Source organism: Scyliorhinus torazame, chromosome 8, assembly GCF_047496885.1.
Source record: "Scyliorhinus torazame isolate Kashiwa2021f chromosome 8, sScyTor2.1, whole genome shotgun sequence".
Lineage (NCBI taxonomy): Eukaryota > Metazoa > Chordata > Chondrichthyes > Carcharhiniformes > Scyliorhinidae > Scyliorhinus > Scyliorhinus torazame.
In genome coordinates, this window is record NC_092714.1 from 259,599,860 (window position 1) to 259,624,679 (window position 24,820).

The 24,820-nt window shown below is 45.6% G+C and overlaps 2 protein-coding genes across 4 annotated transcripts in view; one reads left to right on the forward strand and one right to left on the reverse strand.

Annotated features, from left to right (window-relative positions):
- Positions 1-12,969, reverse strand: part of LOC140428571 (rho GTPase-activating protein 39-like) — a 302,434-nt gene extending 289,465 nt beyond the window's left edge. Inside the window, exon 1 of the mRNA XM_072515196.1 lies at positions 12,847-12,969. The gene's annotated coding sequence lies outside the window, so the exon portion shown is untranslated. The remainder of the gene's footprint in view (positions 1-12,846) is intronic.
- The window catches only part of hm13 (histocompatibility (minor) 13), a 173,612-nt gene continuing 161,758 nt past the window's right edge, over positions 12,967-24,820 (forward strand). The window contains exons 1-4 of one of the 3 annotated variants that reach the window (XM_072515201.1): positions 12,967-13,243; positions 20,943-21,041; positions 21,243-21,325; positions 24,668-24,756. In XM_072515201.1, coding sequence (XP_072371302.1) covers positions 13,043-13,243; positions 20,943-21,041; positions 21,243-21,325; positions 24,668-24,756 — 472 coding nt within the window. In that variant the 5' untranslated portion in view covers positions 12,967-13,042. The remainder of the gene's footprint in view (positions 13,244-20,942; positions 21,042-21,242; positions 21,326-24,667; positions 24,757-24,820) is intronic. The other 2 variants (XR_011948814.1, XM_072515202.1) reach the window with 2 other exon arrangements.

Consider the following 24,820-nt stretch of genomic DNA (forward strand, 5'->3'; position numbering starts at 1 on the left):
GTGTTCGTGGTCAAATCACTTTGTTGTCTGATTTGATCTCTTTTTCCGATGCTTGTGGTAGCAATTCTTGATGTAATCTTTCCCGTCTGACCTGGACTGGTGTCTGTGTTTGCTGTATTGATGCCATATGTCAGCTGCCTTGAAAGCTAGTCTGCTTGTTTGTAGTGTAGCAAACGTGAATTTGTAAGATGCGTTATCATGCCATGGTATGTCTGCACACTTGCTATTGTCTTGAGCTGTGCTGTCACAGTGTCCTGCATTTGCAGAGTTGTACCATATCGTACCAGTCGTTGTTCCAGTGTTGTCGTTTCTGTCGTGCTTGTTGTTGACGTTGGTGCCTTTGGTACGCTTCTTGTTGTTGTCTGTGTTGTTGTTTTTGTAGGTTTTGTTGTTGTGTTTGTTGCGCTCAATGACCACACTGAGTGGAGAATTTGAGTCCTTCACAAAGTTACTTGTGTCAGTGTCCTTTGCCGTCTCTGATTCCTCGGCGCTCTTCGTCTGAAGTCATGTCTGGTTCATAGAACATAGAACATAGAAAATACAGCACAGAACAGGCCCTTCGGCCCACGATGTTGTGCCGAACCTTTGTCCTAGATTAATCATAGATTATCATTGAATTTACAGTGCAGAAGGAGGCCATTCGGCCCTTTGAGTCTGCACCAGCTCTTGGAAAGAGCACCCTACCCAAACTCAACACCTCCACCCAACACCAAGGGCAATTTGGACATTAAGGGCAATTTATCATTAGCCAATTCACCTAACCCGCACATCTTTGGACTGTGGGAGGAAACCGGAGCACCCGGAGGAAACCCACGCAGACACGGGGAGGACGTGCAGACTCCGCACAGACAATGACCCAAGCCGGAATCGAACATGGGACCATGGATCTGTGAAGCAATTGTGCTATCCACAATGCTACCGTGCTGCCCTTAAGAACAAATAAATCTACACTATATCATTTTCCCGTAATCCATGTACCTATCCAACAGCTGCTTGAAGGTCCCTAATGTTTCCGACTCAACTACTTCCACAGGCAGTGCATTCCATGCCCCCACTACTCTCTGGGTAAAGAACCTACCTCTGATATCCCTCCTATATCTTCCACCTTTCACCTTAAATTTATGTCCCCTTGTAATGGTGTGTTCCACCTGGGGAAAAAGTCTCTGACTGTCGACTCTATCTATTCCCCTGATCATCTTATAAACCTCTATCAAGTCGCCCCTCATCCTTCTCCGCTCTAATGAGAAAAGGCCTAGCACCCTCAACCTTTCCTCGTAAGACCTACTCTCCATTCCAGGCAACATCCTGGTAAATTTTCTTTGCACCTTTTCCAGAGCTTCCACATCCTTCCTAAAATGAGGCGACCAGAACTGTACACAGTACTCCAAATGTGGCCTTACCAAAGTTTTGTACAGCTGCATCATCACCTCACGGCTCTTAAATTCAATCCCTCTGTTAATGAACGCGAGCACACCATAGGCCTTCTTCACAGCTCTATCCACTTGAGTGGCAACTTTCAAAGATGTATGAACATAGACCCCAAGGTCTCTCTGCTCCTCCACAATGCCAAGAACTCTACCGTTAACCCTGTATTCCGCATTCATATTTGTCCTTCCAAAATGGACAACCTCACACTTTTCAGGGTTAAACTCCATCTGCCACTTCTCAGCCCAGCTCTGCATCCTATCTATGTCTCTTTGCAGCCGACAACAGCCCTCCTTACTATCCACAACTCCACCAATCTTCGTATCGTCTGCAAATTTACTGACCCACCCTTCAACTCCCTCATCCAAGTCATTAATGAAAATCACAAACAGCAGAGGACCCAGAACTGATCCCTGCGGTACACCACTGGTAACTGGGATCCAGGCTGAATATTTGCCATCCACCACCACTCTCTGACTTCTATCGGTTAGCCAGTTCGTTATCCAACTGGCCAAATTTCCCATTATCCCATGCCTCCTTACTTTGTGCAGAAGCCGACCATGGGGAACTTTATCAAATGCCTTACTAAAATCCATGTACACTACATCCACTGCTTTACCTTCATCCACATGCTTGGTCACCTCCTCAAAGAATTCAATAAGATTTGTAAGGCAAGACCTACCCCTCACAAATCCGTGCTGACTATCCCTAATCAAGCAGTTTCTTTCCAGATGCTCAGAAATCCTATCCTTCAGTACCCTTTCCATTACTTTGCCTACCACCGAAGTAAGACGAACTGGCCTGTAATTCCCAGGGTTATCCCTAGTTCCTTTTTTGAACAGGGGCACGACATTCGCCACTATCCAATCCCCTGGTACCACCCCTGTTGACAGTGAGGACGAAAAGATAATTGCCAACGGCTCTGCAATTTCATCTCTTGCTTCCCATAGAATCCTTGGATATATCCCGTCAGGCCCGGGGGACTTGTCTATCCTCAAGTTTTTCAAAATGCCCAACACATCTTCCTTCCTAACAAGTATTTCCTCGAGCTTACCAATCTGTTTCACACTGTCCTCTCCAACAATATCGCCCCTCTCATTTGTAAATACAGAAGAAAAGTACTCATTCAAGACCTCTCCTATCTCTTCAGACTCAATACACAATCTCCCGCTACTGTCCTTGATCGGACCTACCCTCGCTCTAGTCATTCTCATATTTCTCACATATGTGTAAAAGGCCTTGGGGTTTTCCTTGATCCTACCTGCCAAAGATTGTTCATGCCCTCTCTTAGCTCTCCTAATCCCTTTCTTCAGTTCCCTCCTGGCTATCTTGTATCCCTCCAATGCCCTGTCTGAACCTTGTTTCCTCAGCCTCACATAAGTCACCTTTTTCCTCTTAACAAGACATTCAACCTCTCTTGTCAACCATGGTTCCCTCACTCGACCATCTCTTCCCTGCCTGACAGGGACATACATATCAAGGACACGTAGCACCTGTTCCTTAAACAAGTTCCACATTTCACTTGTGTCCTTCCCTGCCAGCCTATGTTCCCAACTTATGCACTTCAATTCTTGTCTGACAACATCGTATTTACCCTTCCCCCAATTGTAAACCTTGCCCTGTTGCACGTACCTATCCCTCTCCATTACTAAAGTGAAAGTCACAGAATTGTGGTCACTATCTCCAAAATGCTCCCCCACTAACAAATCTACCACTTGCCCTGGTTCATTACCCAGTACTAAATCCAATATTGCCCCTCCTCTGGTCGGACAATCTACATACTGTGTTAGAAAAGCTTCCTGGACACACTGCACAAACACCACCCCATCCAAACTATTTGATCTAAAGAGTTTCCACTCAATATTTGGGAAGTTAAAGTCGCCCATGACTACTACCCTATGACTTCTGCACCTTTCCAAAATCTGTTTCCCAATCTGTTCCTCCACATCTCTGCTACTATTGGGGGGCCGATAGAAAACTCCTAACAAGGTGACTGCTCCTTTCCTATTTCTGACTTCAACCCATACTACCTCAATAGGGTGATACTCCTCGAACTGCCTTTCTGCAGCTGTTATACTATCTCTAATTAATAATGCCACCCCCCCACCTCTTTTACCACCCTCCCTAATCTTATTGAAACATCTATAACCAGGGACCTCCAACAACCATTTCTGCCCCTCTTCTATCCACGTTTCCGTGATGGCCACCACATCGTAGTCCCAAGTACCGATCCATGCCTTAAGTTCACCCACCTTATTCCTGATGCTTCTTGCGTTGAAGTATACACACTTCAACCCATCTCCGTGCCTGCAAATACTCTCCTTTGTCAGTGTTCCCTTCCCCACTGCCTCATTACATGCTTTGGCGTCCTGAATATCGGCTACCTTAGTTGCTGGACTACAAATCCGGTTCCCATTCCCCAGCCAAATTAGTTTAAACCCTCCCGAAGAGTACTAGCAAACCTCCCTCCCAGGATATTGGTGCCCCTCTGGTTCAGATGCAACCCGTCCTGCTTGTACAGGTCCCACCTTCCCCAGAATGCGCTCCAATTATCCAAATACCTGAAGCCCTCCCTCCTACACCATTCCTGCAGCCACGTGTTCAACTGCACTCTCTCCCTATTCCTAGCCTCGCTATCACGTGGCACCGGCAACAAACCAGAGATGACAACTCTGGCTGTCCTGGCTTTCAACTTCCAGCCTAACTCCCTAAACTTGTTTATTACCTCCACACCCCTTTTCCTACCCATGTCGTTGGTACCAATGTGCACCGCGACTTCTGGCTGCTCCCCCTCCCCCTTAAGGATCCTGAAGACACGATCCGAGACATCCCTGGCCCTGGCACCCGGGAGGCAACATACCTTCCGGGAGTCTCGCTCGCGACCACAGAATCTCCTATCTATTCCCCTAACCATTGAATCTCCTACAACTATTGCTTTTCTATTCTCCCCCCTTCCCTTCTGAGCCCCAGAGCCAGACTCAGTGCCAGAGACCTGGCCGCTAGGGCCTTCCCCCGGTAGGTCATCCCCCCCAACAGCATCCAAAACGGTATACTTGTTTTGAAGGGGAACGGCCACGAGGGATCCCTGCACTGTCTGCCTGTTTGTTTTTTTCCCCCTGACTGTAACCCAGCTATTCTTGTCCTGTACCTTGGGTGTGATTACCTCCCTGTAACTCTTCTCAATCACCCCCTCTGCCTCCCGGATGATCCGAAGTTCATCCAGCTTCAGCTCCAGTTCCCTAACACGGTCTTTGAGGAGCTGAAGTTGGGTGCACTTCCCGCAGGTATAGTCAGTGGGGACACCGGTGGTATCCCTCACCACCCACATCCTACAGGAGGAGCATGTAACTGGCCTAGCCTCCATCCCCTCTTACCTTACAGAATATAGCTGCTGTGTGGACTAACTAGATCTCCACCCTCCGACCCTGCTCCCAGTCAGCTACACTTCCTGTGAACTCCTGGCTCTCTTCGCACTCTTTGCGGAAATGTCGGAAACAAAATGAAAGGAGCACCTTACTCCCTCCTCACCTAACTCCCTCGGTCACCAAACTCTCACTATCGCACTCAAATGCACCAAATTCAGCACTCCCTCGGTCACCAAACTCTCACTATCGCACTCAAATGCACCAAATTCAACACTCCCTCGGTCACCAAACTCTCACTATCGCACTCAAATGCACCAAATTCAGCACTCCCTCGGTCACCAAACTCTCACTATCGCACTCAAATGCACCAAATTCAGCACTCAGTGCAAACAAAGTCTGCACTGTAGGGGATCACTTTTATACTGTGAATCTGGCCTCTGAAAAACTGGCCTAATCCAATTAACTAATTAACAAGCTCCATTCACTGGAATCATCTTCGGCTTGTCGATGCTCCCCATCTGGAGCCCTTTCTCGTTCACCTGAATCAGCTTTGGTTTCTTGACACTCCCCGTCCAGAGTCATTTCAGGTTCACTTGAATCATCTGAGGTGTCACTTGAATCATCTGAGGTGTCTTGATGCTCCACGTCCGGAGTCAAAACGTTCAGGAATTCATTTTCTTGTGGAGAGGCTCGAGCGGATGAGGTTTGAATTAATGTGATGTCACTGGAGTCTCTAGTAACCTCACTTTGATCGTCGAGTGCCTCTGTACATACTAGCTGAGGTCTGTCAGTCTCGCTGAGATATCGCACATCTTGTATGGGAATTGTGAAGCCTTTGTCACTTGTCGCACATACAGTGGGTAGACCGTCAGTGTCTTCTTGTCGGTTAGATGAGCTGGGTAGACTGTCAGAGTCTTCTTCTGGTGGCTCAAATAATCTGGGTAGACTGTCATAGTCTTTTTGTTGTTCACGTGAGTGTGGTAACTGTCTTAGTCGTCTTGCTGTGCAACTGAGCGTGGCAGACTTGCATCGTCTGCTGCTGGTTGCTCAGATAAGGTTGCTAGACATTCATGGTCTTGTTCATGCAAGGACTGCGCTCTGGAGTCTTGCGTTGCTTCCATCGTGGAGTCTGTCAACGAGCTCGCTGTGGAGGCTTGTATCGCTTTCTCTGTGGAGTCTGGCATCGTTCCTGTGTGGAGTCATGCAGTAGGCTCGCTGTGGAGTCTTTCTGTGTTCTCTCTGTGGAGACGTGCAGTGGTCTTGCTGTGGAGTCTGTCATCGCTTTCTGTGCGGAGTCGGGGACTCTTCATGGTGAGTGGACCACTCTCTGTGTGGAGTCGGGGACTCTTCGTGGTACGTCGACCACTCTCTGTGTGGAGTCGGGGACTCTTCGTGGTGTGTGGACCACTCTTTGTGTTGCGTGGACCACTGGTTTGGCGTCAGGCCGCTCTCTGTGGGCTTGGACCTCTCTCTATCTCTTGGCGTCCACAGCAGAATCCTGTACTTCCGGGTTAGGATGTCGTCTGTGCTGGGCTGAGGATCCTCAAATCCGAATAACTCGTCCATGTCTGTGTCGGATTCTTCACTGTACAACACATCTCGTTGCGGTTCGGATTTGGTACTGAGGTCGCCACGTCCAATGATGAAATCATCGTCTGAGTCGTAGTCTTCAAGGACCATATCATCACTTTCTGCGTCGGAGCTGTCATTGTGCTCGTGATGTCCAAAGAAGAAATCAACGTCTGAGTCGTCGTCTTCAAGGACTACATCATCTCCGTGAGTGGTGCTAACTGCTTGTTGGAGGGTTCTGCGGAGGTTACTTTCAGCTACTGGTCGAAGTTCAGGCATTGTGCTGTTGTTGCAGGTAAAAGAATTGTGCTTTCCGGCTTTAAATTTCCCCCCCCCTTATTTTCGGGCATTTCCCCTTTAAGTGGGCGCGGTCCAGGGCCTCTGACGTCATGACGCTAGTGACGTAGAGCGTAGGAATGGATTGCGCATGCGCAGTTCGCTTTTCTTTTACTGTGCGCTCTTTGCGCAACTGCGCATGCGCAAAACACTGTTTTGCCGGTTCGCGTCTTCTGGGGAACTGCGCATGTGCGGCTCCTTTCGCAAGGTGGCTGCCAATCAAATCTTCTGTTTGCTTCTGCTTTTGCAAGCCTACCTTTGCCTTGTGGTGAGTATTGGCACCTCTTTTACCGATATCTTTTGAGTTTTCCTCACAGTATTTTTCAAACTTGTCCAGGACTGTCTGGAAGTCTCTCTTGTCTTGCCCTTTGGAGTACTTGAAGGTCTTGAAGATTTCTGCTGCACTTTCACCCGCAATGGTGAGCAGAAGCATTATTTTCTCAGCATCGGCCATGCCACCTAGGTCGGATGCTACCATGTAAATCTCAAATCTCTGTTTGAATGCACGCCAGTTGGCACTGAGATTGCCGTGGTACCTGAGCTGCTGAGGAACCGGAATCTCAAACATCTTGCCTGGGTGCTGTTGCTGGTAGTCACGGATCTTGCTGTGTTGAACTATATAGATTGAACAGGCTACTACTGGTACCATGTTGTGTTATGCTTCTTCATGTAGCATAAGCTGCTTCCTTGTTGTATGCTCTGACAAAGGAAGGTTCAGACTTGGAGATAGGTTTAACACATTTATTGAACAGTTAACAATTCTCCTACTTGAGTTCGACTCTCCTGCTAATCTTGCTATAGTAACTCAGTCTACCTAACCAGTCTGCTCTAAGCCAGGCGGTGGATGTGATGCTTCTGGTCTGCCCCTGTGCTTCTCTTTGAGTGTCGCCTGTGGAAAGGGAAAGAGCATGTGTGCCCTGTCCTTTTATATGGGTAGCCCTCTTGTGGTAGTGTCACCTCTGGGTGTCTTGACTGCCCATTGGTCGTGTCCTATTATATCTGTTCATTAGCTGTCTGTCTGCATGTCATGATGTCTCTGGTGCTCCCTCTAGTGTTTACTTAGTCTTCGTGTATTTACATTAACCCCTTGTGTATTTATAGTGATGCATATCACGACAAGAAGTTTGGTTGAACACGCAGCAGCTCAATCAAACTTGCCTGCCACTTTGCTCAGCACTGATTGGTGATTTATTGATGGGTGGCATTTGACTATCTCTTCCAGTGCAGCCTGTGGTTGGCAAACACCACTGTCGTTCCTCTGTCATTCCCCAGACGCTGATTCCTTCCTGACTCCCAGGTTTTTCTGAGGCAAATTTATACGAGGTCATGTGGATAAATTAGTCTCGACCAACCTTGTCGCTCTGGGGACTCCATTTGCATATGTTTTTACTCAATGGGCCAATGAGCAAACTTCAGATAGACAAGCTTTGGCACAAAAATGAACTTAATGTTAAAAAAAATTGAGGTTTTAAGGAGAGAAAGAATTGCTCAGCAAAAGTACAGCAATGGCATAACAATAAATTGTTATCATTTTTTAAAAAAGAAATAAAATAACCTGCGTGTGTTAAAAGAAATAAAATAACCTGCTTTGTGAGAGGGTCAGTGTATGTGGGTGAGTTAGTGTGTGTGAATGTGTATGGTGGGAAGAGAGAGTGAAAAGTCCGAGACTGGGCATTAGGTAGACTCAAACTCACCCTCACAAACTTAGTCTCCCACTCCCACCTACCTACCCACTCCCTCCCTCTCTCGCAAGCACCCATCCACCTGCTCTGACCCCCACACTCATTCTTGCCACCACCACAGCCACACTCACTCACTGTCGCCCCCACATTCACTCACTCACAGCTGCCCCCACACTCACTCACTCACTGTCACCCCCACATTCACTCACTCACAGTTGCCCCCACACTCACTCACTCATTGCCACCATCACACACACTTACTGGGTAATTTATAGGAGCTACTAGACCAGGCATGTCCAAGGTATGGCCTGCACCCCAGATGAAATACTCTGCCACTCCCCACACACACATTCTCCAAGGCAGTAACTCTTCCTGGGGCCTGCCAAAACTTCACCCTCCCGGGGTCCCCCAGCCAAACCCGCTCTCCTTGTGCTCATGGCATATGTACCTGGCCCCCTTGTCCCCAATCTTGTCACCATTGCTTTGCTTCACTTCCCTCAGCCTGGCAGCCCTCAGCACATTCGCTAGTGTGTGTCCACTGCTCCTCGAATCAAACACTGGTTTGGTCCCTCATGTGTTGCTGATAGGCTCACTTGTCCGCCTATCAGAAGCAAAGGCAGGAGAGATCTGGCCAGTAATTGGAGGCCATGATGTGGTGGTGCCACCGTTGGACTGGGGTGGGCACAGTAAGAAGTCTTACAACACTAGGTTCAAGTCCAACAGGTTTGTTTTGAATCACTAGCTTTTGGAGCGCAGCTCCTTCCTCAGGTGAATCAATTGGAGGAGTAGCTTCAAGCATAATCTTCCATTGAAACTCACCCGATTGACCGGGATTTTGAAAATTGGTGCCTGATGTTGCATGCAGGGATTTTGCAGGCTGCATCTGGGGTGCATGGGTGCCAAGTGATTGGTGACCTCATTGTATTGTCTTTTGTATTTTGACATTGTCAACTGTTCTGGTAGCAAGTGATTGGTGTCCTCATTGTATTATCTTCTCTATTTTGATTCTGTCAATAAACTAAAATATTTTCATCTGGGGTGCAGGCCATACCTTGGACATGCCTGGTCTAGTAGCTCCTATAAATTACCCAGTAAGTGCCATAAATTCCTCCCCCCCCCTCTCCCCCCCCCCCCCCCCCCTCTCCCCCCCCCCCCCCCCCCCCCCCAGTACCTCCGCTGCTGGTTTCCTGCTCTCCACTGTTGACCTCCTGCTCTATCCCACTTTCTCCAATTGACCTGCTCTATCCCACTCTCCTTTGCTGCCCTCTTCCATGGAATCAGTGATTGGTCAAAAGGGGCATTCTGATGGAATGGCCAACCAGGACACTGAAAGGCTAACTACACAGGGCAGCAAACATCTGTCCAATTGAGAGGTAGTCCATTTTGTGAGAAAATATTTACCCCTGGCACTGGCGAGAAGGATTTCTGCGCACATGGGAGAATCCCAGTACAGCCACTTAACAATTGGTAAGTGGGCGGTATTTTGATTCTCCCAGTGAAGCCAAAAGTTCTTTTTTTAGTTTGCTGGCAGTGCATGGGGCAGGAGTAAAAGGGGAATGGAGAAGAAGTAAGGTGATATCCTGATGCTGTGCAAAAAGATGCAATGCTGATGAGAATCTGTGAAATGGTTTGTCTAAAGAGGGAATTCCTGGAAAATCTTTGCTATTTTGAGCAAATTGTTGGGACATCGGGATGTTTAATGAAAAGCTGGGAAGTCTGCTTACGATACATTTAATCAATAGTACTGAACATTTGTGTTCCAGAATGTTCCGCAACCCTAGTCAAGCTATTGTAATGCAGCTACAACACTGGCATCTACCCAGCAATTTAGAAAATTGTCCACATATGTCCTGTGCACAAAAAGCAGGTCAAATCCAACCGGGCCAATTACCGTTCAATCACTCTCGACCATCAGTAAAATTGTGGAAAGGTTCATCAACTGTGCTATCAAATAGCGCTTGCTTAGCAATAACCTGCTCACTGACACTCAATTTGGGTTCTGCCAGGGCCATTCAGTTCTTGACTTTATTACAGGCTTTGTTCAAATGTAAGCAAAGAGCTGAAGTCCAGACGTGAGGTGAGAGTGACTGCCCTTGACATCAAGGCTGCATTTTACCAGGTGTGGCATCAGGGAGCCCTAGCAAAACTGGGGTCAATGGGAATTGGGGGAAAGTTCTTTGCTGGCTGGAGTCATACCTGGCACAAAGGAAGATGATTGTGGTTATTGGAGGTCAATCATCTCAGCTCCAGGACATTACTGCAGGGGTTCCTCAGGTTAGTATCCTAGGCCCAAACATCTTCAGTTGCTTCATCAATGGCCTTCTTCCCATCACAAGATCAAAAATGGGGATGTGCACTGATGATTGCACAATGATCAGCATCATTTACTACTCCTCAGATACTGGAGCAGTCCATGTTCATGTGCAGCAAGATCTGGACAATATCCAGTCTTGGACTGACAAGTGGCAAGAATCATTTGCACCACACAGGCAATAACCATCTTAAACAAAAGAGAATCCATCGCCCCAACCCATTCAATGGCTGAATTTCCAACTATCAAGACCCTGGGGGTTACCTTGTCCAGAAATGTAACTGGACTAGCCATATAAATATTGTGGCTACAACTGGAAGTCAGAGGCTAGGAATCCTGCAGCAAGTATCTCAACTCCTGACTCCCCAAAGCCTGCCCACAATCTACAAGGCACAAGTCAGGAGTGTGTTGGAATTCTCTCCATTTGCCTAGGTGAGTTCAGCTCCAACAACACTCAAGAAGCTTGACAGCATAAAGGACAAAGCAGGCCACTTGATTGGCACCCCATCCGCAACCGACACACAGTAACAACAGCGTCTACCATCCACAAGATGCACTGCAGAAATTCACCAAGGCTTTTTAGAGAGCACTTCCAAACCTGTTACCATGATCTCTACCAATTAGAAGGACAAGGGTAGCAGACACACAGCACCAGCTGGAAGTTCCCCGCTCAGCCACTCACCATTCTGACTTGGAAATGCATCACCATTCTTTCACTGTCGCTGGGTCAAAATCCTGGAACTCCCTCCCTAACAGCACAGTGGGTGAACCTACACAACATGGACTGCAGCCGTTCAAGCAGGCAGCTCACCACCACCTTCTCAAGGGCAATTAGAGATGGGCAATAAATGCTGGCCAAGCCAGAAAAGCCCACATCTCTTGAATGAATAAAAAAAGTGTTTTAAATCTTTTGTTACAGTAAACCTCTTAAAACATGAAATCTTCATGCATCTTCCTCCTTTCAGCTATGAACTGGAAGGAATTTTTTTGTAAAAGTTATTGGTGTCTACTTAGATCATAACACCTTACTGGATTGCATGAATTCTATTCAGCTCCACATTTGTGACACATAATTATTTGTATTTTAGTATGCCAAAGGATAGATTTAGATGAGAGGAGGCTTGAGTCCAGGAAGACAACACCTGGGTAAATAAATTAAGGGATTGGCTTTTGGGAACTGCACAATTGGGCAGGGGTTGATGACAAACCTGTAACTGTGGGGGTCAAGGCAGTTGCGGGGGGGGGGGGGGGGAATTGCAGGGAGTTGTTGCTAATCATCCTATGAGATTGGGCAGCCAGGAGCAGTGCACGCCTGCAAATGCATGTGTGCAAAATGTAAAAAGTCTGAAACATGGTGAAAACAGGGCCACATGGTGGCGCAGTGGTTAGCACTGCTGCCTCACGGCGCAAAGGACCTGGGTTCGATCCCGGCCCCGGGTCACTGTCTGTGTGGAGTTTACACATTGTCCCTGTGTCCCCGTGGATCTCACCATCACAACCCAAAATGATGTGCGGGGTAGGTGGATTGGCCATGCTAAATTGCCCCTTAATTGGGTTAAAAAAAAATTGGATATTCTAAATTAAAAAAAAAATTAAACCTGGTGAATACAGAGCCCTGGCAACATAACCCAGGACGCGTGGGACAACCACCTCAATTACGGCGGGGGAAGAGTGGGGGGTGCGATACCATAAATTCCCGGGCAGTTGGTCACCCTTATTGAACGGTACATATATATTGGAGTGGGTCCCAGGTTCGATCCTGGCTCTGGGTCACTGTCCGTGTAGAATTTGCACATTCTCCGCGTGTTTGCGTGGGTTTCAACCCACAACCCAAAGATGTGCAGGGTAGGTGGACTGGCCATGTTAAATTGCCCCTTAATTGGAAAAAAATGAATTTGGTCTCTAAGTTTATTTTTAAAAAATTTTAAATAAAAAAAATATTGGAGTGCACTGGTTAGGCCAGATGCCTTATTTTTGTCTTGTATATCTTATGTACAAAAACAAAGCTGGATTAAATATTTAACTTTTCTTTGCCTTGAGGCCCATCCATGGCTTCATTTTTGAAGGTGAAATTAGATTAGAATCTATCACAATGCACAAGGCCAGGCTACAACCTGCCTTTTAAAAATGCATGTTCCCTCAGTGATGGATAACTCACCCCCTCCATCCAGGCTCATGGCTCTCTTTGAAGCCCAGGCGGTTGCTAAGGCTATCTGGGGCGGTTGCTGAGGCTATCTGGGGCGGTTGCTACGGCGATGACGCGGTCTCCGGTCCGCCGATTGACGTCACGTCCGCCGCCGGCTGTTAAGGAAACGTGGCCTTTTCTTTTCAGGCTCTGCTCCGGCGAAGGGAACATGGCGGAGGTAGAGAGCCCGTTGCTTCCCGACAGCGCCGTCAACGTCACGCTCAACGACACCGAGGCGGCGGCTGCCGGCACCGCCAGGTTCGTGGCGACTCCCGAAGGGTCGGCCGTGGCCTACGGAAGCCTGGTGGTGATGGCGCTCCTGCCAATCTTCTTCGGGGCCCTGCGCTCTGTCACCTGTGCCAAGTCTAAGGTAAACTGGGGCCCGGGGTGATTGAGCCTGAGCCGGGGAGTCTCGGAACAGCCGGCTGTGCTTGCCCAGCGTAGCAAATCACATCGCGTCAATAGATGCCATCCGCTCTCGGAGGGTGGCAGGACCGGTTAGCAAGACAGTCGAAAGAAAGGACACAAACTCGCAAACATCTCTTGAGAAATAATCAACCCTGAAGTAAATAGCAGATGGTAAAAGATTCCCCAACTGAGCAGAACTTCGTAGATCAAAGAACCCCTACAGTGCAGAAGGCGGCCGTTCGGCCCATCCAGTCTGCACTGACCCTGCGAAAGACCACCTTCCCTAAGGCCCCGCCTCCCCCGTAACCCCACCTAACCTTTTGGACACTTAGGGGAAATTTATCATGGCCAATCCACCGATCCTGCACATAATTTGGACTGTAGGAGGAAACTGGAGCACCACGCAGGCAGGGGGAAAATGTGCAGACTCTGCACAGTCACCTGAAGTTGGAATTGAACCTAGATCCTTGGTGCTGTGAGGCAGCAGTGCTAACGACTGTGCCACCCTTACCCACAATCCATCTCCCTCTGTGTATATATTTATATTTGTGTCTATATATATATATATTTTTTAATAAACATTTTATTGAGGTATTTTTGGTATAACAACAACAAAATAAACAATGTACATGAAACTATAAATATAGTGCAAAAGCTGTCTCTCTCCCTTACAGGTCCAACCTTTCTTAACCCCCTACTCTGAGCTAAACTAAACCTCCCCCCTTTTGCTGACGATTAATTTTCCGCGAAGAAGTTGACGAACGGTTGCCACCTCCGGGCGAACCCTAACAGTGACCCTCTCAAGGCAAACTTGATTTTCTCCAAACAGAGAAAGCTAGCCATGTCCGATAGCCAAGTCTCTGACTTCGGGCGCTATGAGTCCTTCCAAACTAATAGTATCTGTCTCCGGGCTACCAGGAGAGCAAAGGCCAGGGCGTCTGCCTCTTTGATTCCTGGGTCTCCTAACACTCTGAAAATCGCCACCTCTGGACTCAGTGCCACCCTTGTTTTTAACACGGTGATGTCTATATATTTTCATTTGTATATCTAGGTGGTACAGCTGAACAAAGAATTGAAAGAACTTGTATTTCTATAGCACCTTTTACAACTGCAGGATGGCCCAAGAGTTTTGCAGCTAATGACCTACTTTTAAAGTGTCCTGTTGTGTATCTGTTTCTGTCGCTGTGCATATTATTTATATATTATCATATACTTGCCCACATGTTTGTTTATATATCTATTTGGAGGCATTGAAGAGGGTACTGGAAGGAGTCACAAAAATGGTTGCTTGGCAGAGGGACTTCAGTTATGTGAATAGATTGGAGAAGCTGGAGGTTCTTGAAGACTAGATTGCAGGAGACTTAATAAGACACATTCAACAACATGAGGGGTCGGGACAGAGTAGATGGGGGAGAAATTGTTCCTGTTGGCTGAAGGGTCAAGAACCAGAGGACACTGATTCAAGGTGTTTGGTAAAAGAGGCAATGTTGACATGAGGCAAAATAAATATTTGCAAGTGATTATGATCTGGAATGCACTGCCTGAGGGTGTGGTGAAAGATTCAATTGAAGTTGTCAAAAGAGAACTGGACAGTTATCTGAAGAGACGAAGTTGCAGGGCTATGGGTAAAAGACAGGTGACTTTGATTCCAGGTGCTCCGGTTTCCCCTCAAGTCCCAAAAAATATGCTTGTTAGGTGAATTAGACATTCTGAATTCTCCCTCTGTACTTTAACAGCTGCCGGAGTGTGCCGACTCGGGAATTTTCACAGTAACTTCATTGCGGTGTTAATGTAAGCCTACTTGAGACACTAATAAAGATTATTATTATTTTAAAAAAGAATTTAGTGTGCCCAATTAATTTTTTCCAATTAAGGGGCAATTTAGCGTGGCCAATCCACCTAACCTGCACATCTTTGGGTTGTGGGGGTGAAACCCACGCAAACACGGGGAGAATATGCAAGCTCCGCATGGACAGTGACCCAGAGCCGGGATCGAACATGGGACCTCGGCGCCGTGAGCCAGCAATGCTAATCACTGCGCCACCGTGCTGCCCTAAAGATTATTATTATTATTAGGTGCGTTGCTCTTGCCGAGAGCCAACACAGGTGTGATGAGTCAAAGGGCCTCATTTTGTGCGATAACCATTCAGTGATTCCATGTATATTTATATTTGAGAAGGTGGCAGAACAATAATTTTCACTGTACCTCGGTGCAATAAAGCAAATCCAATTAATAAGGCAGTTGAATGGAAGAACTTGTATTTCTCATAGCACCTTTTTATGACCGCGAGATTATTAAAAGCATATTGCAGCCACTTCTAAAGTGTAACCACTGTTGTAACATAGGTGACAATAAAACATGTTCCTGGTGCAGACGTGATGGTTTGATTGGCCTCCTGTATTGTCCTGTCCTGATTCTATCTCCTTCATCTGTCTGATCCATTCATATTTATGTAATTTTATTTTATTGTACTCTATCTCAGGAAATATATGTGCTACTCATTTATAAAGAATCGTTTGTAGATATGTTTTTAAAAATATATAATTATACATAGTTGGGTATATACTTCCTAAATAGAGTCAATGGACTTAGTTGAGATGCTGGCACATGTTAAGCAGAATTACACTAGTCTTAGAATTGATGGTATATTTGGAGATTTTAAGGAACTACATTTGAAGAGGAGTTGTGATGTGGCACCTATATCTTTCAGCCCTTGTAATTGGTGTAGTGGTCGCTAAGGTGTACCGTGAACTTTTAAGGCTATTGTCCACGATTTCTCTCGGTGAGAATGCATGTTGAGGTTTGGTCTCGGATATAATTTATAGATTCGTACAGCACCGAAGGAGAGAATTCAGGTCATTGTGTCTGTGCCGATTCTTTATAAAGTGCCCCAATTAGTCCCACTCCCCGGCTCTTTCTCCATAGCTCTGTAAATTTCACCTTTTCAAATATATATCTAATTTTCTTTGGAATTTGCTCTTGAATCTGCTTTCACCAGTGCTTGAGGCAGTGCATTCCAGATCCTAACTTGCTGCATAAAAACATAATCTTCTCTGGTCCCTTTGTCAGTTCCCTTTTTTGAACAACCTAGCTGCATAGTGTGATGCCTGATGTTAGGCCATATTTTTGCAATAAATTTAGAGTATCCAATTATTTTTTTCCCCAATAAGGAGCAATTTAGCATGGCCAATCCACCTAACCTGCACATCTGTTAAAATCTTTATGCGGTAGCTTAAAAATAGCAAATTAGTTGGAAGCTTAAAAACCCCACAGAGACATTGGAAATGATTGTTTTATCTATTGCATGGAAAAGTGGATATACATTGTCAACATTAAGTTTGTGTACTGAATTCAAATTAAACTACAACTATTGTGGTAACTTGGGAACTTCCACTGCTTTCTTTGCCCTGTGTGGTATTTCTTCTTAGATTAAATTTGTTCATAAATTGTGCTAGGAATACAGAATTCTTCATTATTTAGAGCTGGTAAAGACTTTCAAAATAGTGATATTAATTCAGTATGCAAGACTTTCCTTCAGGCTATGTTGTATTTTTTTTATTTGTACCTGGAATGTCAACATTGACTATGCAGCATTTGGTGCCCATCTCCGACTACCCTTGAGAAGGTGGTGGTGAGCTGCTGTGTTGAACCATTGCAGTCCTTCTTTTCTAAGTACACCAGAGTATTGTTAGGAAGGAAGCCCCAGGATTTTGACTCGGCAACATTGGAGGAGTGACAACATAGTCCCAAGTCAGGATGGTGTGTGACTTGGAGGGGAGCTTGCAGTAATCTTGTTCCCATGAGTCGGTTGCTCTTGTCCTGATTGGGAGCGGTCACCGGTTTGGCCGCTGCTGTCTAACGAGCTTTGCCAAGTTGCTTCAGTACAACGTGTTGATAGTGCACACTGCTGCCTCTCTCCACCTGTGGTCAATGGAGTGAATGTTTAAGATTATGGGCAGCGGACCAATCCAGTGGTCTGCTTTGTCCTGGATGGTGTCAATATTCTTGAGTCTTGGAGCAGCACTTATTCACACAAGTATCCCCTCACACTCTTGATTTGTGCCTTGTAATTGGTGGAAAGACTTGTAGAAGTGAGTTATTCTACACAGAATTCCCAACCTTTGACTTGATCGTGTAGCCACACTATTTATATGGCTGGTCCAGTTAAATCTCTGGCTGGTGTTAGCTCCAGGATGCTGCTAGTAGGAAAATTGAATGCTTTTTAATTTAAAGGAAAGGTGTTTAGACTCTATCTTGTTGAAGATGGTCATTGGCTGGTCCTGTGGTTGCCACTTCTCAAGTCTGGCTTATGGACATGACTGCCATAGTATCCCTGGAGTATCAAGTGGTGTTGTACAGTGCAATCAGCAGTGAGCATCCTCACTTATGACCTTTTTATAATGAATGAAAGGCCATTGAAACAGCTGAAGGTGGTGGGATGTTGGGCACCTCCTGAAGGAGGAATCCATGTAGTGATGGCCTGGGGCTAAGGTGATTAGCTTGCAACAACCACCGGCATCTTCCTTTATGCAGGTCATGGAAGAGCACTAATTCATCAGCTGAGAGAGAATGGTAGGTGGTAATGGATGGACAGGAGTTTTTTATCACCCATGTTTGATGTGATGCCATGAGAATTAAGTTCCGTAGTCAAATTTCTGAACTATGGGCCACCTCCTCCCTACTGTGTACACCTGTGCTGCTGTCTCTGGGTCCCTGCCAGGGGATAGGATGTACTCCGCCATGGCAATGGAGGAGTTGGGTGTGTTGGCTGGAAGGTGTAATTCTGAATGTAGCTATATTAGACAGTTGCATGACCAGCCCGTTCTAATCTTTGCACACACCCTCACACCCTTTGCAGCTAGGCGTGTCTTTGTAATGTTCATTACTTAGACTTTTTTGTTGCTGTAGCTTTTGAAGCAACTGAATATCTTGTTGGGCCAGACTTGTCCAACCGTTTCACTCTGGGGGTAGGGGGGCACGTTTGCATATGTTCTCGCTCTAGCAAATGTGAACAAGTTTCCGAAAAGACCACAAAAAACTGACTTTGCTGAGCAGAAGTACAGAAACGTCATAAATTGTTAAGTTTTAAAAAAAATGTTTTAAAATTGAGTACCCAATTTTTTTTTTTCCAATTAAGGGGCAATTTAGCGTGGCCAATCCACCTACCCTGCACATCTTTGGTTTGCAGTGGTGAAATCCACTCAGACATCGAGAAAGTTTAAAATTAGTAGTTGTGGATGGGTGTGAATATGTTGGTGTATGGGGGAGAGTGAGTGAGAAATCTGGGTATAAGGCCGACAGATACTCACCCCACAAGCACAGTTTCCCACTCCCTTGTAAGCACCCAAGCATCACGCCTCTTGCACCCACACATCAAGACTCAGTGCCACCCCCCCACACATGCTCACTCACCCACCGCTGCCTCCCCATGCACATGCTCACTCGCTTGCGCTCTGCCACCCCCAAGCTCGCTCGTCCTCTGCCACCCCACGTTCACTCGCCTGCCCTCTGCCACCCATTCACATGCTCACTTGCCCACCCTCTGCCACCTCCACACACGGTCACTTGCCCACCCTCTCGAGCGCTCGCTTCCCCTTAACACTGGGATAGCCGTACCTGACTCTGGGCTCCAGACTCACCACTGCTTTGTTTCCCATGGCCCGGCAACCCTCAGCACATTCACCAGTATGTGTTTGCTGCTATTCCAATCAAACGCTGTTTCGCTACCTCATTTTCTGCTGATAGGCTCACTAATCCACTCATAAGAAAAAGCAGGAGTGAACTGGCTCGTGATTAGAGGAGCAGCAGTAAGAATAATCTTCCATTGAACTCACTTGATTGACTGGGATTTTTAAACTGGAGCTGGGCACATTTGGTTCTCTGGCCCTACTTTGAACAAGTCTGTGTTTGGCCATTTGAGAAGACTATTCTGTGGATTGGTAGTCACATAGGCCAGACCTGCAGATTTCCTTCTCTAAAGGGCATTGGTTAACTATAGGCTGTTCTATGAGGAGAGATTATGTAGAATGGACCTGTATTCTCTGGACTTTTGAAGGGTGCAATATGATCGCAGTGAAATTAAACTGAGAGACTGTTTTTCTGGCTGAAGAGCCAACAACCAGGGAAGATATTAGTATCAGGATAAGAGATCAGCAGCCATTTGAGACTGAGGATACATTTCTTCACTGTTGTTCAAGTTCTGTATTCTGGAGGACTGTGGTTATTCAGCTCTTGAGTACATTTAAGGCTGGAGTCAGAGTTTTGAATTTTTGAGGGCAATAGCTGTTTGCTTTTAGTTCACTGCAGCGCTGTTCCACATGCTCCTGTTCGCGCCATGTAGACATGGCAACTCCAGGAATGCCTAGATCCCCAGCTCGTGTTTGGTTTTGAGCTCCTCTTGACATGCTCTGTATCTATGCGTTTCTCTCCTCTCCCCGGTTTGACTCACCACAGTAAGCAATGACAAGGTGAAGCACCTCGTGTTTGTTTTGGGTGCAATTATTTCATCTAAAACTGACATGGCAAGTTTCATATGCAGTGATGCTATTGGGGAAATGCAAATATATGTACAGGGGGATGAGGGGAAAGTAATTGGAAGATTTGTCAGATTTTTAGCGATTCTGATAACTACATTTTTAAAAAGGCGGTTTTACTTTGCAGCATTGCTGAATAGCAGGGCAGAAAACAAATTCCTCAATCGTTATCAAAAGTCAGTGGAAAAAGATTTGCATTGCTTCTAGTTGAGCTGGGGAACTAGGCATTCCTCGAGATGCCATGTTGACACGGCGAAATCAGGATCATGTGGAACAACACTGCAGTGAACCAAAAGCAAACAACAGCATTCAGAACGTCAATACATGCACTGTACTTAAATCCAAAACTCTGACTCCCAGCCTTAAATGTACTCAACTGGGCAACCAAAGCCTTTGTTTGCTGTCTGGCGGGTGGCATGGTGGCGAGCACTGCTGCCTCACAGCGCCAGGGACCCAGGTTTGATTCTGACCTTGGGTGACGCTGGAGTTTTCACATTCTCCCCGTGTCTTCGTTTGTTTCCTCCCACAGTCCAAAGATGTCCAGGTTAGGTGGATTGACCATGCTAAAATTGCCCATGTGTCCCAGTCCAAAGATGTGCAGGTTAGGCGGATTGACCATGCTAAAATTGCCCAAGTGTCCTAAAGGTTAGGTAGATTATGGAGATTAAGGTGGTGGCGTGGGCCTAGGTAGGGTGCTCTTTTGGAGGTTTGGTGCAGACTTGAAGGCCAAATGGCAGCCTCCTGCACATTGGGAGTCGATGATTCTATGATCTGGAACGGTGTTCCAGCACTACTTGTGTAAAATCTTGGAATCCCAGTTACCTGGGGTTGGATGGGATGGAATCTAACAGATATTTTTCTCTTTTAATCATGATGGATTTGAGATTATTTACTGCCTGGATGTTAAATGCTTTCCTTGGATGGATGCTGTTGTTTCAATCCCTGTTAAGATAAAATTGAAAAATAGGTGGTGCTGAGGAGAAAGTATTTTACTTCACCTGCCTTTTAGTTGCAACATCTATACAAATACATTGTCTGACCTGAACATCTATTAAGTACTCAGCCTGACCTTGGGTTAACTGTCCTGTATTTGTTGATTCTAAATTATCTTTTGTTTTGTATTGTAGAATTCCTCTGATATGCCAGAGACCATTACAAGTCGAGATGCAGCCAGATTCCCCATCATCGCCAGCTGCACACTGTTTGGCCTTTATCTATTTTTCAAAGTGAGTTGGCCTTTGTTTGCTTAGCATGTTGTCCCTCAATTTTCAATCTCCCCGCTTTTTGCACCTCTGCCAAGTTGCCAATTCTTGTATCATCTATTGAAGCGCAGAGCATTGATTTTCATCATTTTCTTCTGTAGCAACAGCATTGTACCAATAACTATGCACTGATTTCCAAACTGATGCAGCATTTTCTGTTTTCAGATATTTTCTCAAGAGTATATCAACTTGCTGCTGTCCTTGTATTTTTTCGTACTGGGTATATTGGCTTTGTCTCACACTTTAAGGTATGTGGTCCTTTATCTTGTTATTAGGGATTCCTTTAGAGGAAAAGCAAACTATTTGCTGTGTACGTTATGGCTTCTCTACAGGACAGTTACTTGTGAAGGACAAAGCTGACTGGTATACCGGAGAGAAGTGTACTAATCCTGGGGAACTGGGGAGAAGGCAGCGAAGAGCGGGGTAAAGAGCACCATAAACTTTCTTTAATTTGTTCCACGAGAGTTGTCTTTTTATTGTCTGATAGTGTGGTACCAAGTAGTGTTTTCTTTTAACCTAGTTGTTTAGAGAACGTGGAGAGAGCAGTTAATGAAGCATATAGTATTTTGGGCTTTATTAATAGGAGTGTAGAGTACAAGAACGAGGAGGTTATGCTGAAATTATGCAAGATACAAGTTAGATCTCAGCTAGAATATTGCATACAGTTCTGGGCATCACATTATAGGAAGGATGTGAACACATTGGAGAGAGGGCATAAAAGGTTGTTCCAGGGATGAGAAACTTCAGTTATGAGGATAGATTGGAGAGGTTGGGACTGTTCTCCTTGGAGAGAAGAAGGCTTGAGAGGATATTTACTAAAGATTTTCAAAATCATGAGGGGTCTGGACAGAGTAGATAGGGAGAAACTGTTCCTGCTTATAAAAAGCCCAAGAATGAGAGAGCGCAGATTTAAGGTGATGACAAAAGAAGCAAACCTGATGAGAGAAAAAACTTCTTCACACAGTGAGTGGTTCAGGTCTGGAATGTACAGCCTGGAAGTGTGGTGGAAAAAGATTTGATCGATGCATGCAAGAAGGCATTAGATGATTATTTGAATAGAAATTAAATGCAGGGATCCAGGGCAAAGGCAGGAGAATGGCACTGAGTCAAGTTGCACATTGGGTGAGTCAGTGCCGACATGATGGGCTAAGTGGTCGCCTTCTGCACCATAACAATTCTGAGATTCTTAATAGGAATACAGAAAATGGGTTTTCCCTAATTGTTTTTTGTCATTTCCACTTTTCAATTAAAAGCTTGATGGTGTCAAGGACTCTTTGTTTGTGAAGCAGTACCATGCTTGTTCTTCACTGTTACAATCCTGGACCAGACCCCAACAGTTGATAGGATACTGGACAGAAACCCCAATATTTTAGTTTTGTAAGGAAAGGATACCTCGCTCCAGGATTGATTTCACACAAAATAGGGATATGGCAAATTAAAACTGACTTTATTACTATCACAGTATAAAATGTCTTTACCAACACGCAAGAAAATGGCTGACAATTAGGCCATAAACAATGCTAATCAATACACTGACATAATAACCCTTAACTGGTATCTTTATTTCCACTCAAACAACAAAACCATCTCTGGTCATAATCCACTTTTAAATACAGTTTTTAAAAATATATATTTTTAAGTTTAGAGCATCCAGTTATTTTTTTGCCCAATTCAGGGTGGCCAATCCACCTAACCACATCTTTGGGTTGTGGGGTACAACTAACACAGACACAGGAGAATGTGCAAATTCCACACAAGACAGTGACCCGGGGCCAGTATTGAACTCTGGTCCAGAGAACGTAGGCAGCGGTGCTAACCACTGTGCCTCCATGCTGCCCTCACTTTTAAATACAGTTAGCAGACTAAGGAACACTTGCTGTAAAGAGATGTCTTGGATACTCCACTTTTAGAAAGAGCGCTCTTCAGAGCAGGCATTTTCAAAGTCGGGATCGCGACCCGCGGGTGGGTCGTGGGCGGGTGTCGAGAGGCTCGCGGAGTCATCCGACGCGGTGCTCCCGATTATGCAAATTTGCACACAACTGCTGCTGCAGCCGGTTTTTAACAATGCTGGCTGTGAGCGGCCTTCAAAATGATGCCCCCCCCCCCCCCCCCCCCCCAAAAGTCGACGTCACATGCTTTGGGCGCGATTGCGGTTCCTCCATTTTGTCAGCAGCAAACAAGGTAAGAGAATATGGTGGGTCGTGAAGGTTGGCCGGTTGGTAAAATGAGTCCCTGGAATAAAAGTTTGAAAAACACTGCTTTAGAGAGAGACCTGACACCCTATCAGAATAATGCAGAATCTCTGGCTGTTTTCTTCAGAAACCTTCTCAGCTCTCCATCCAGCCAAAAGCTAACTGAAAACCTCAACACCTGCCTGCTTCAGCCCCGGCTCATTAACTACACTGTACTAAGCTGAACACAATGCATCTAATTATCTACTCACAGGGAACCCTCTTAATACAAATGAAAGTCCATTTGCCCAAACTTTTATGATGCTTTAATTGCACCTCTGGCTCCAAAAAGCCCTAATTATCTTTCAGACCAGGATTTTTAAAAACATGACTAGCAGCCACACACTAACCCAGGCTTTTAACCCTCACTGCATCAAATACATATAGTACAATATATCTGAAACTCCTGCATTCATTCACATCACCATCTATTGATGTCCGTGTATCTGAATGGTGGCAGTTGTGTGGAAGCAGCCCAGTTTCATCAATTTATTTTGTCTCCACTTCCACACCATCAAACAAATATGTGAATTATTTATTGCTGGTGACAGCTGAGCTCCATATATTTGTAACATGTTCACCCTTTTAGTGCGAATCACTAAATAGTAGCCATGAGCTTGAACTTTGGTTGCTTTCTCCTGTTGCTAATGAGGCCCCAAGTAAAGAACCGGCCCCTGAAGATTGGGCATTATAGTTTCCTGTGTTAAGTAATGGGTTAAGAGACATTGCAATTAGTTGTCTCATTTATGTTAAGTATCCATTAATTGACACTGATATGTAAAGGGGCTTCAGGTGGCCTCTGTCAGGTGGTGTGTTGTTAAGAGTTTTGTGCAGAGGCTGTGGAAGTGAAATAAATGTTCAGTGAAAAGGAACAAGAACTTTAGACTCATCATATCTCAGCAACTAAAACGGTTAACATCCTTCTCTCTATGGTTGTGCTATCTATGGAATGAAGTCACTGAGGTATCAAGAATATGTACTATTTACGTAGCATGTCTATTGTGACTCTTTGGAACTTGAATATACGGAGCATGGATTGATACTGTTGAACCCCCGTTCCCCAGCTGTATAGCAGACGTGAGTATTGTGCTTGAGGTGGCTAGCTAGTTCCTTGGCCATTCTTATGCTCCAAATAATACCTGTCTGTAGCCAGCATGGATTATTTTTGGAAAATTGCTTACTGATTGGAAACAAACAGAACACAGGAGCACAAGAGACTGACAACTGGAAAGGTATTAGTGATATTACAGATGTTGGTTTTTGAAGATATGACGATGAGGCTTTTCAATGTTAAATATATCAATCGAACTCTTGACTGCATCTTGGGGAATATTGGATTAATTATACTCCTTGTTTCAGTCCAGCTATGAATAAAGTTATTCCTGCCAATCTACCAAATAAACAGTATCAGCTGCTCTTTACTCAGGGAACAGGGGAAACCAAGGAAGGTAAGTAGAATGCTGTTTAACTTTTTATATTGCAGTAACATTTTAACAAAATATATTTCCTTTT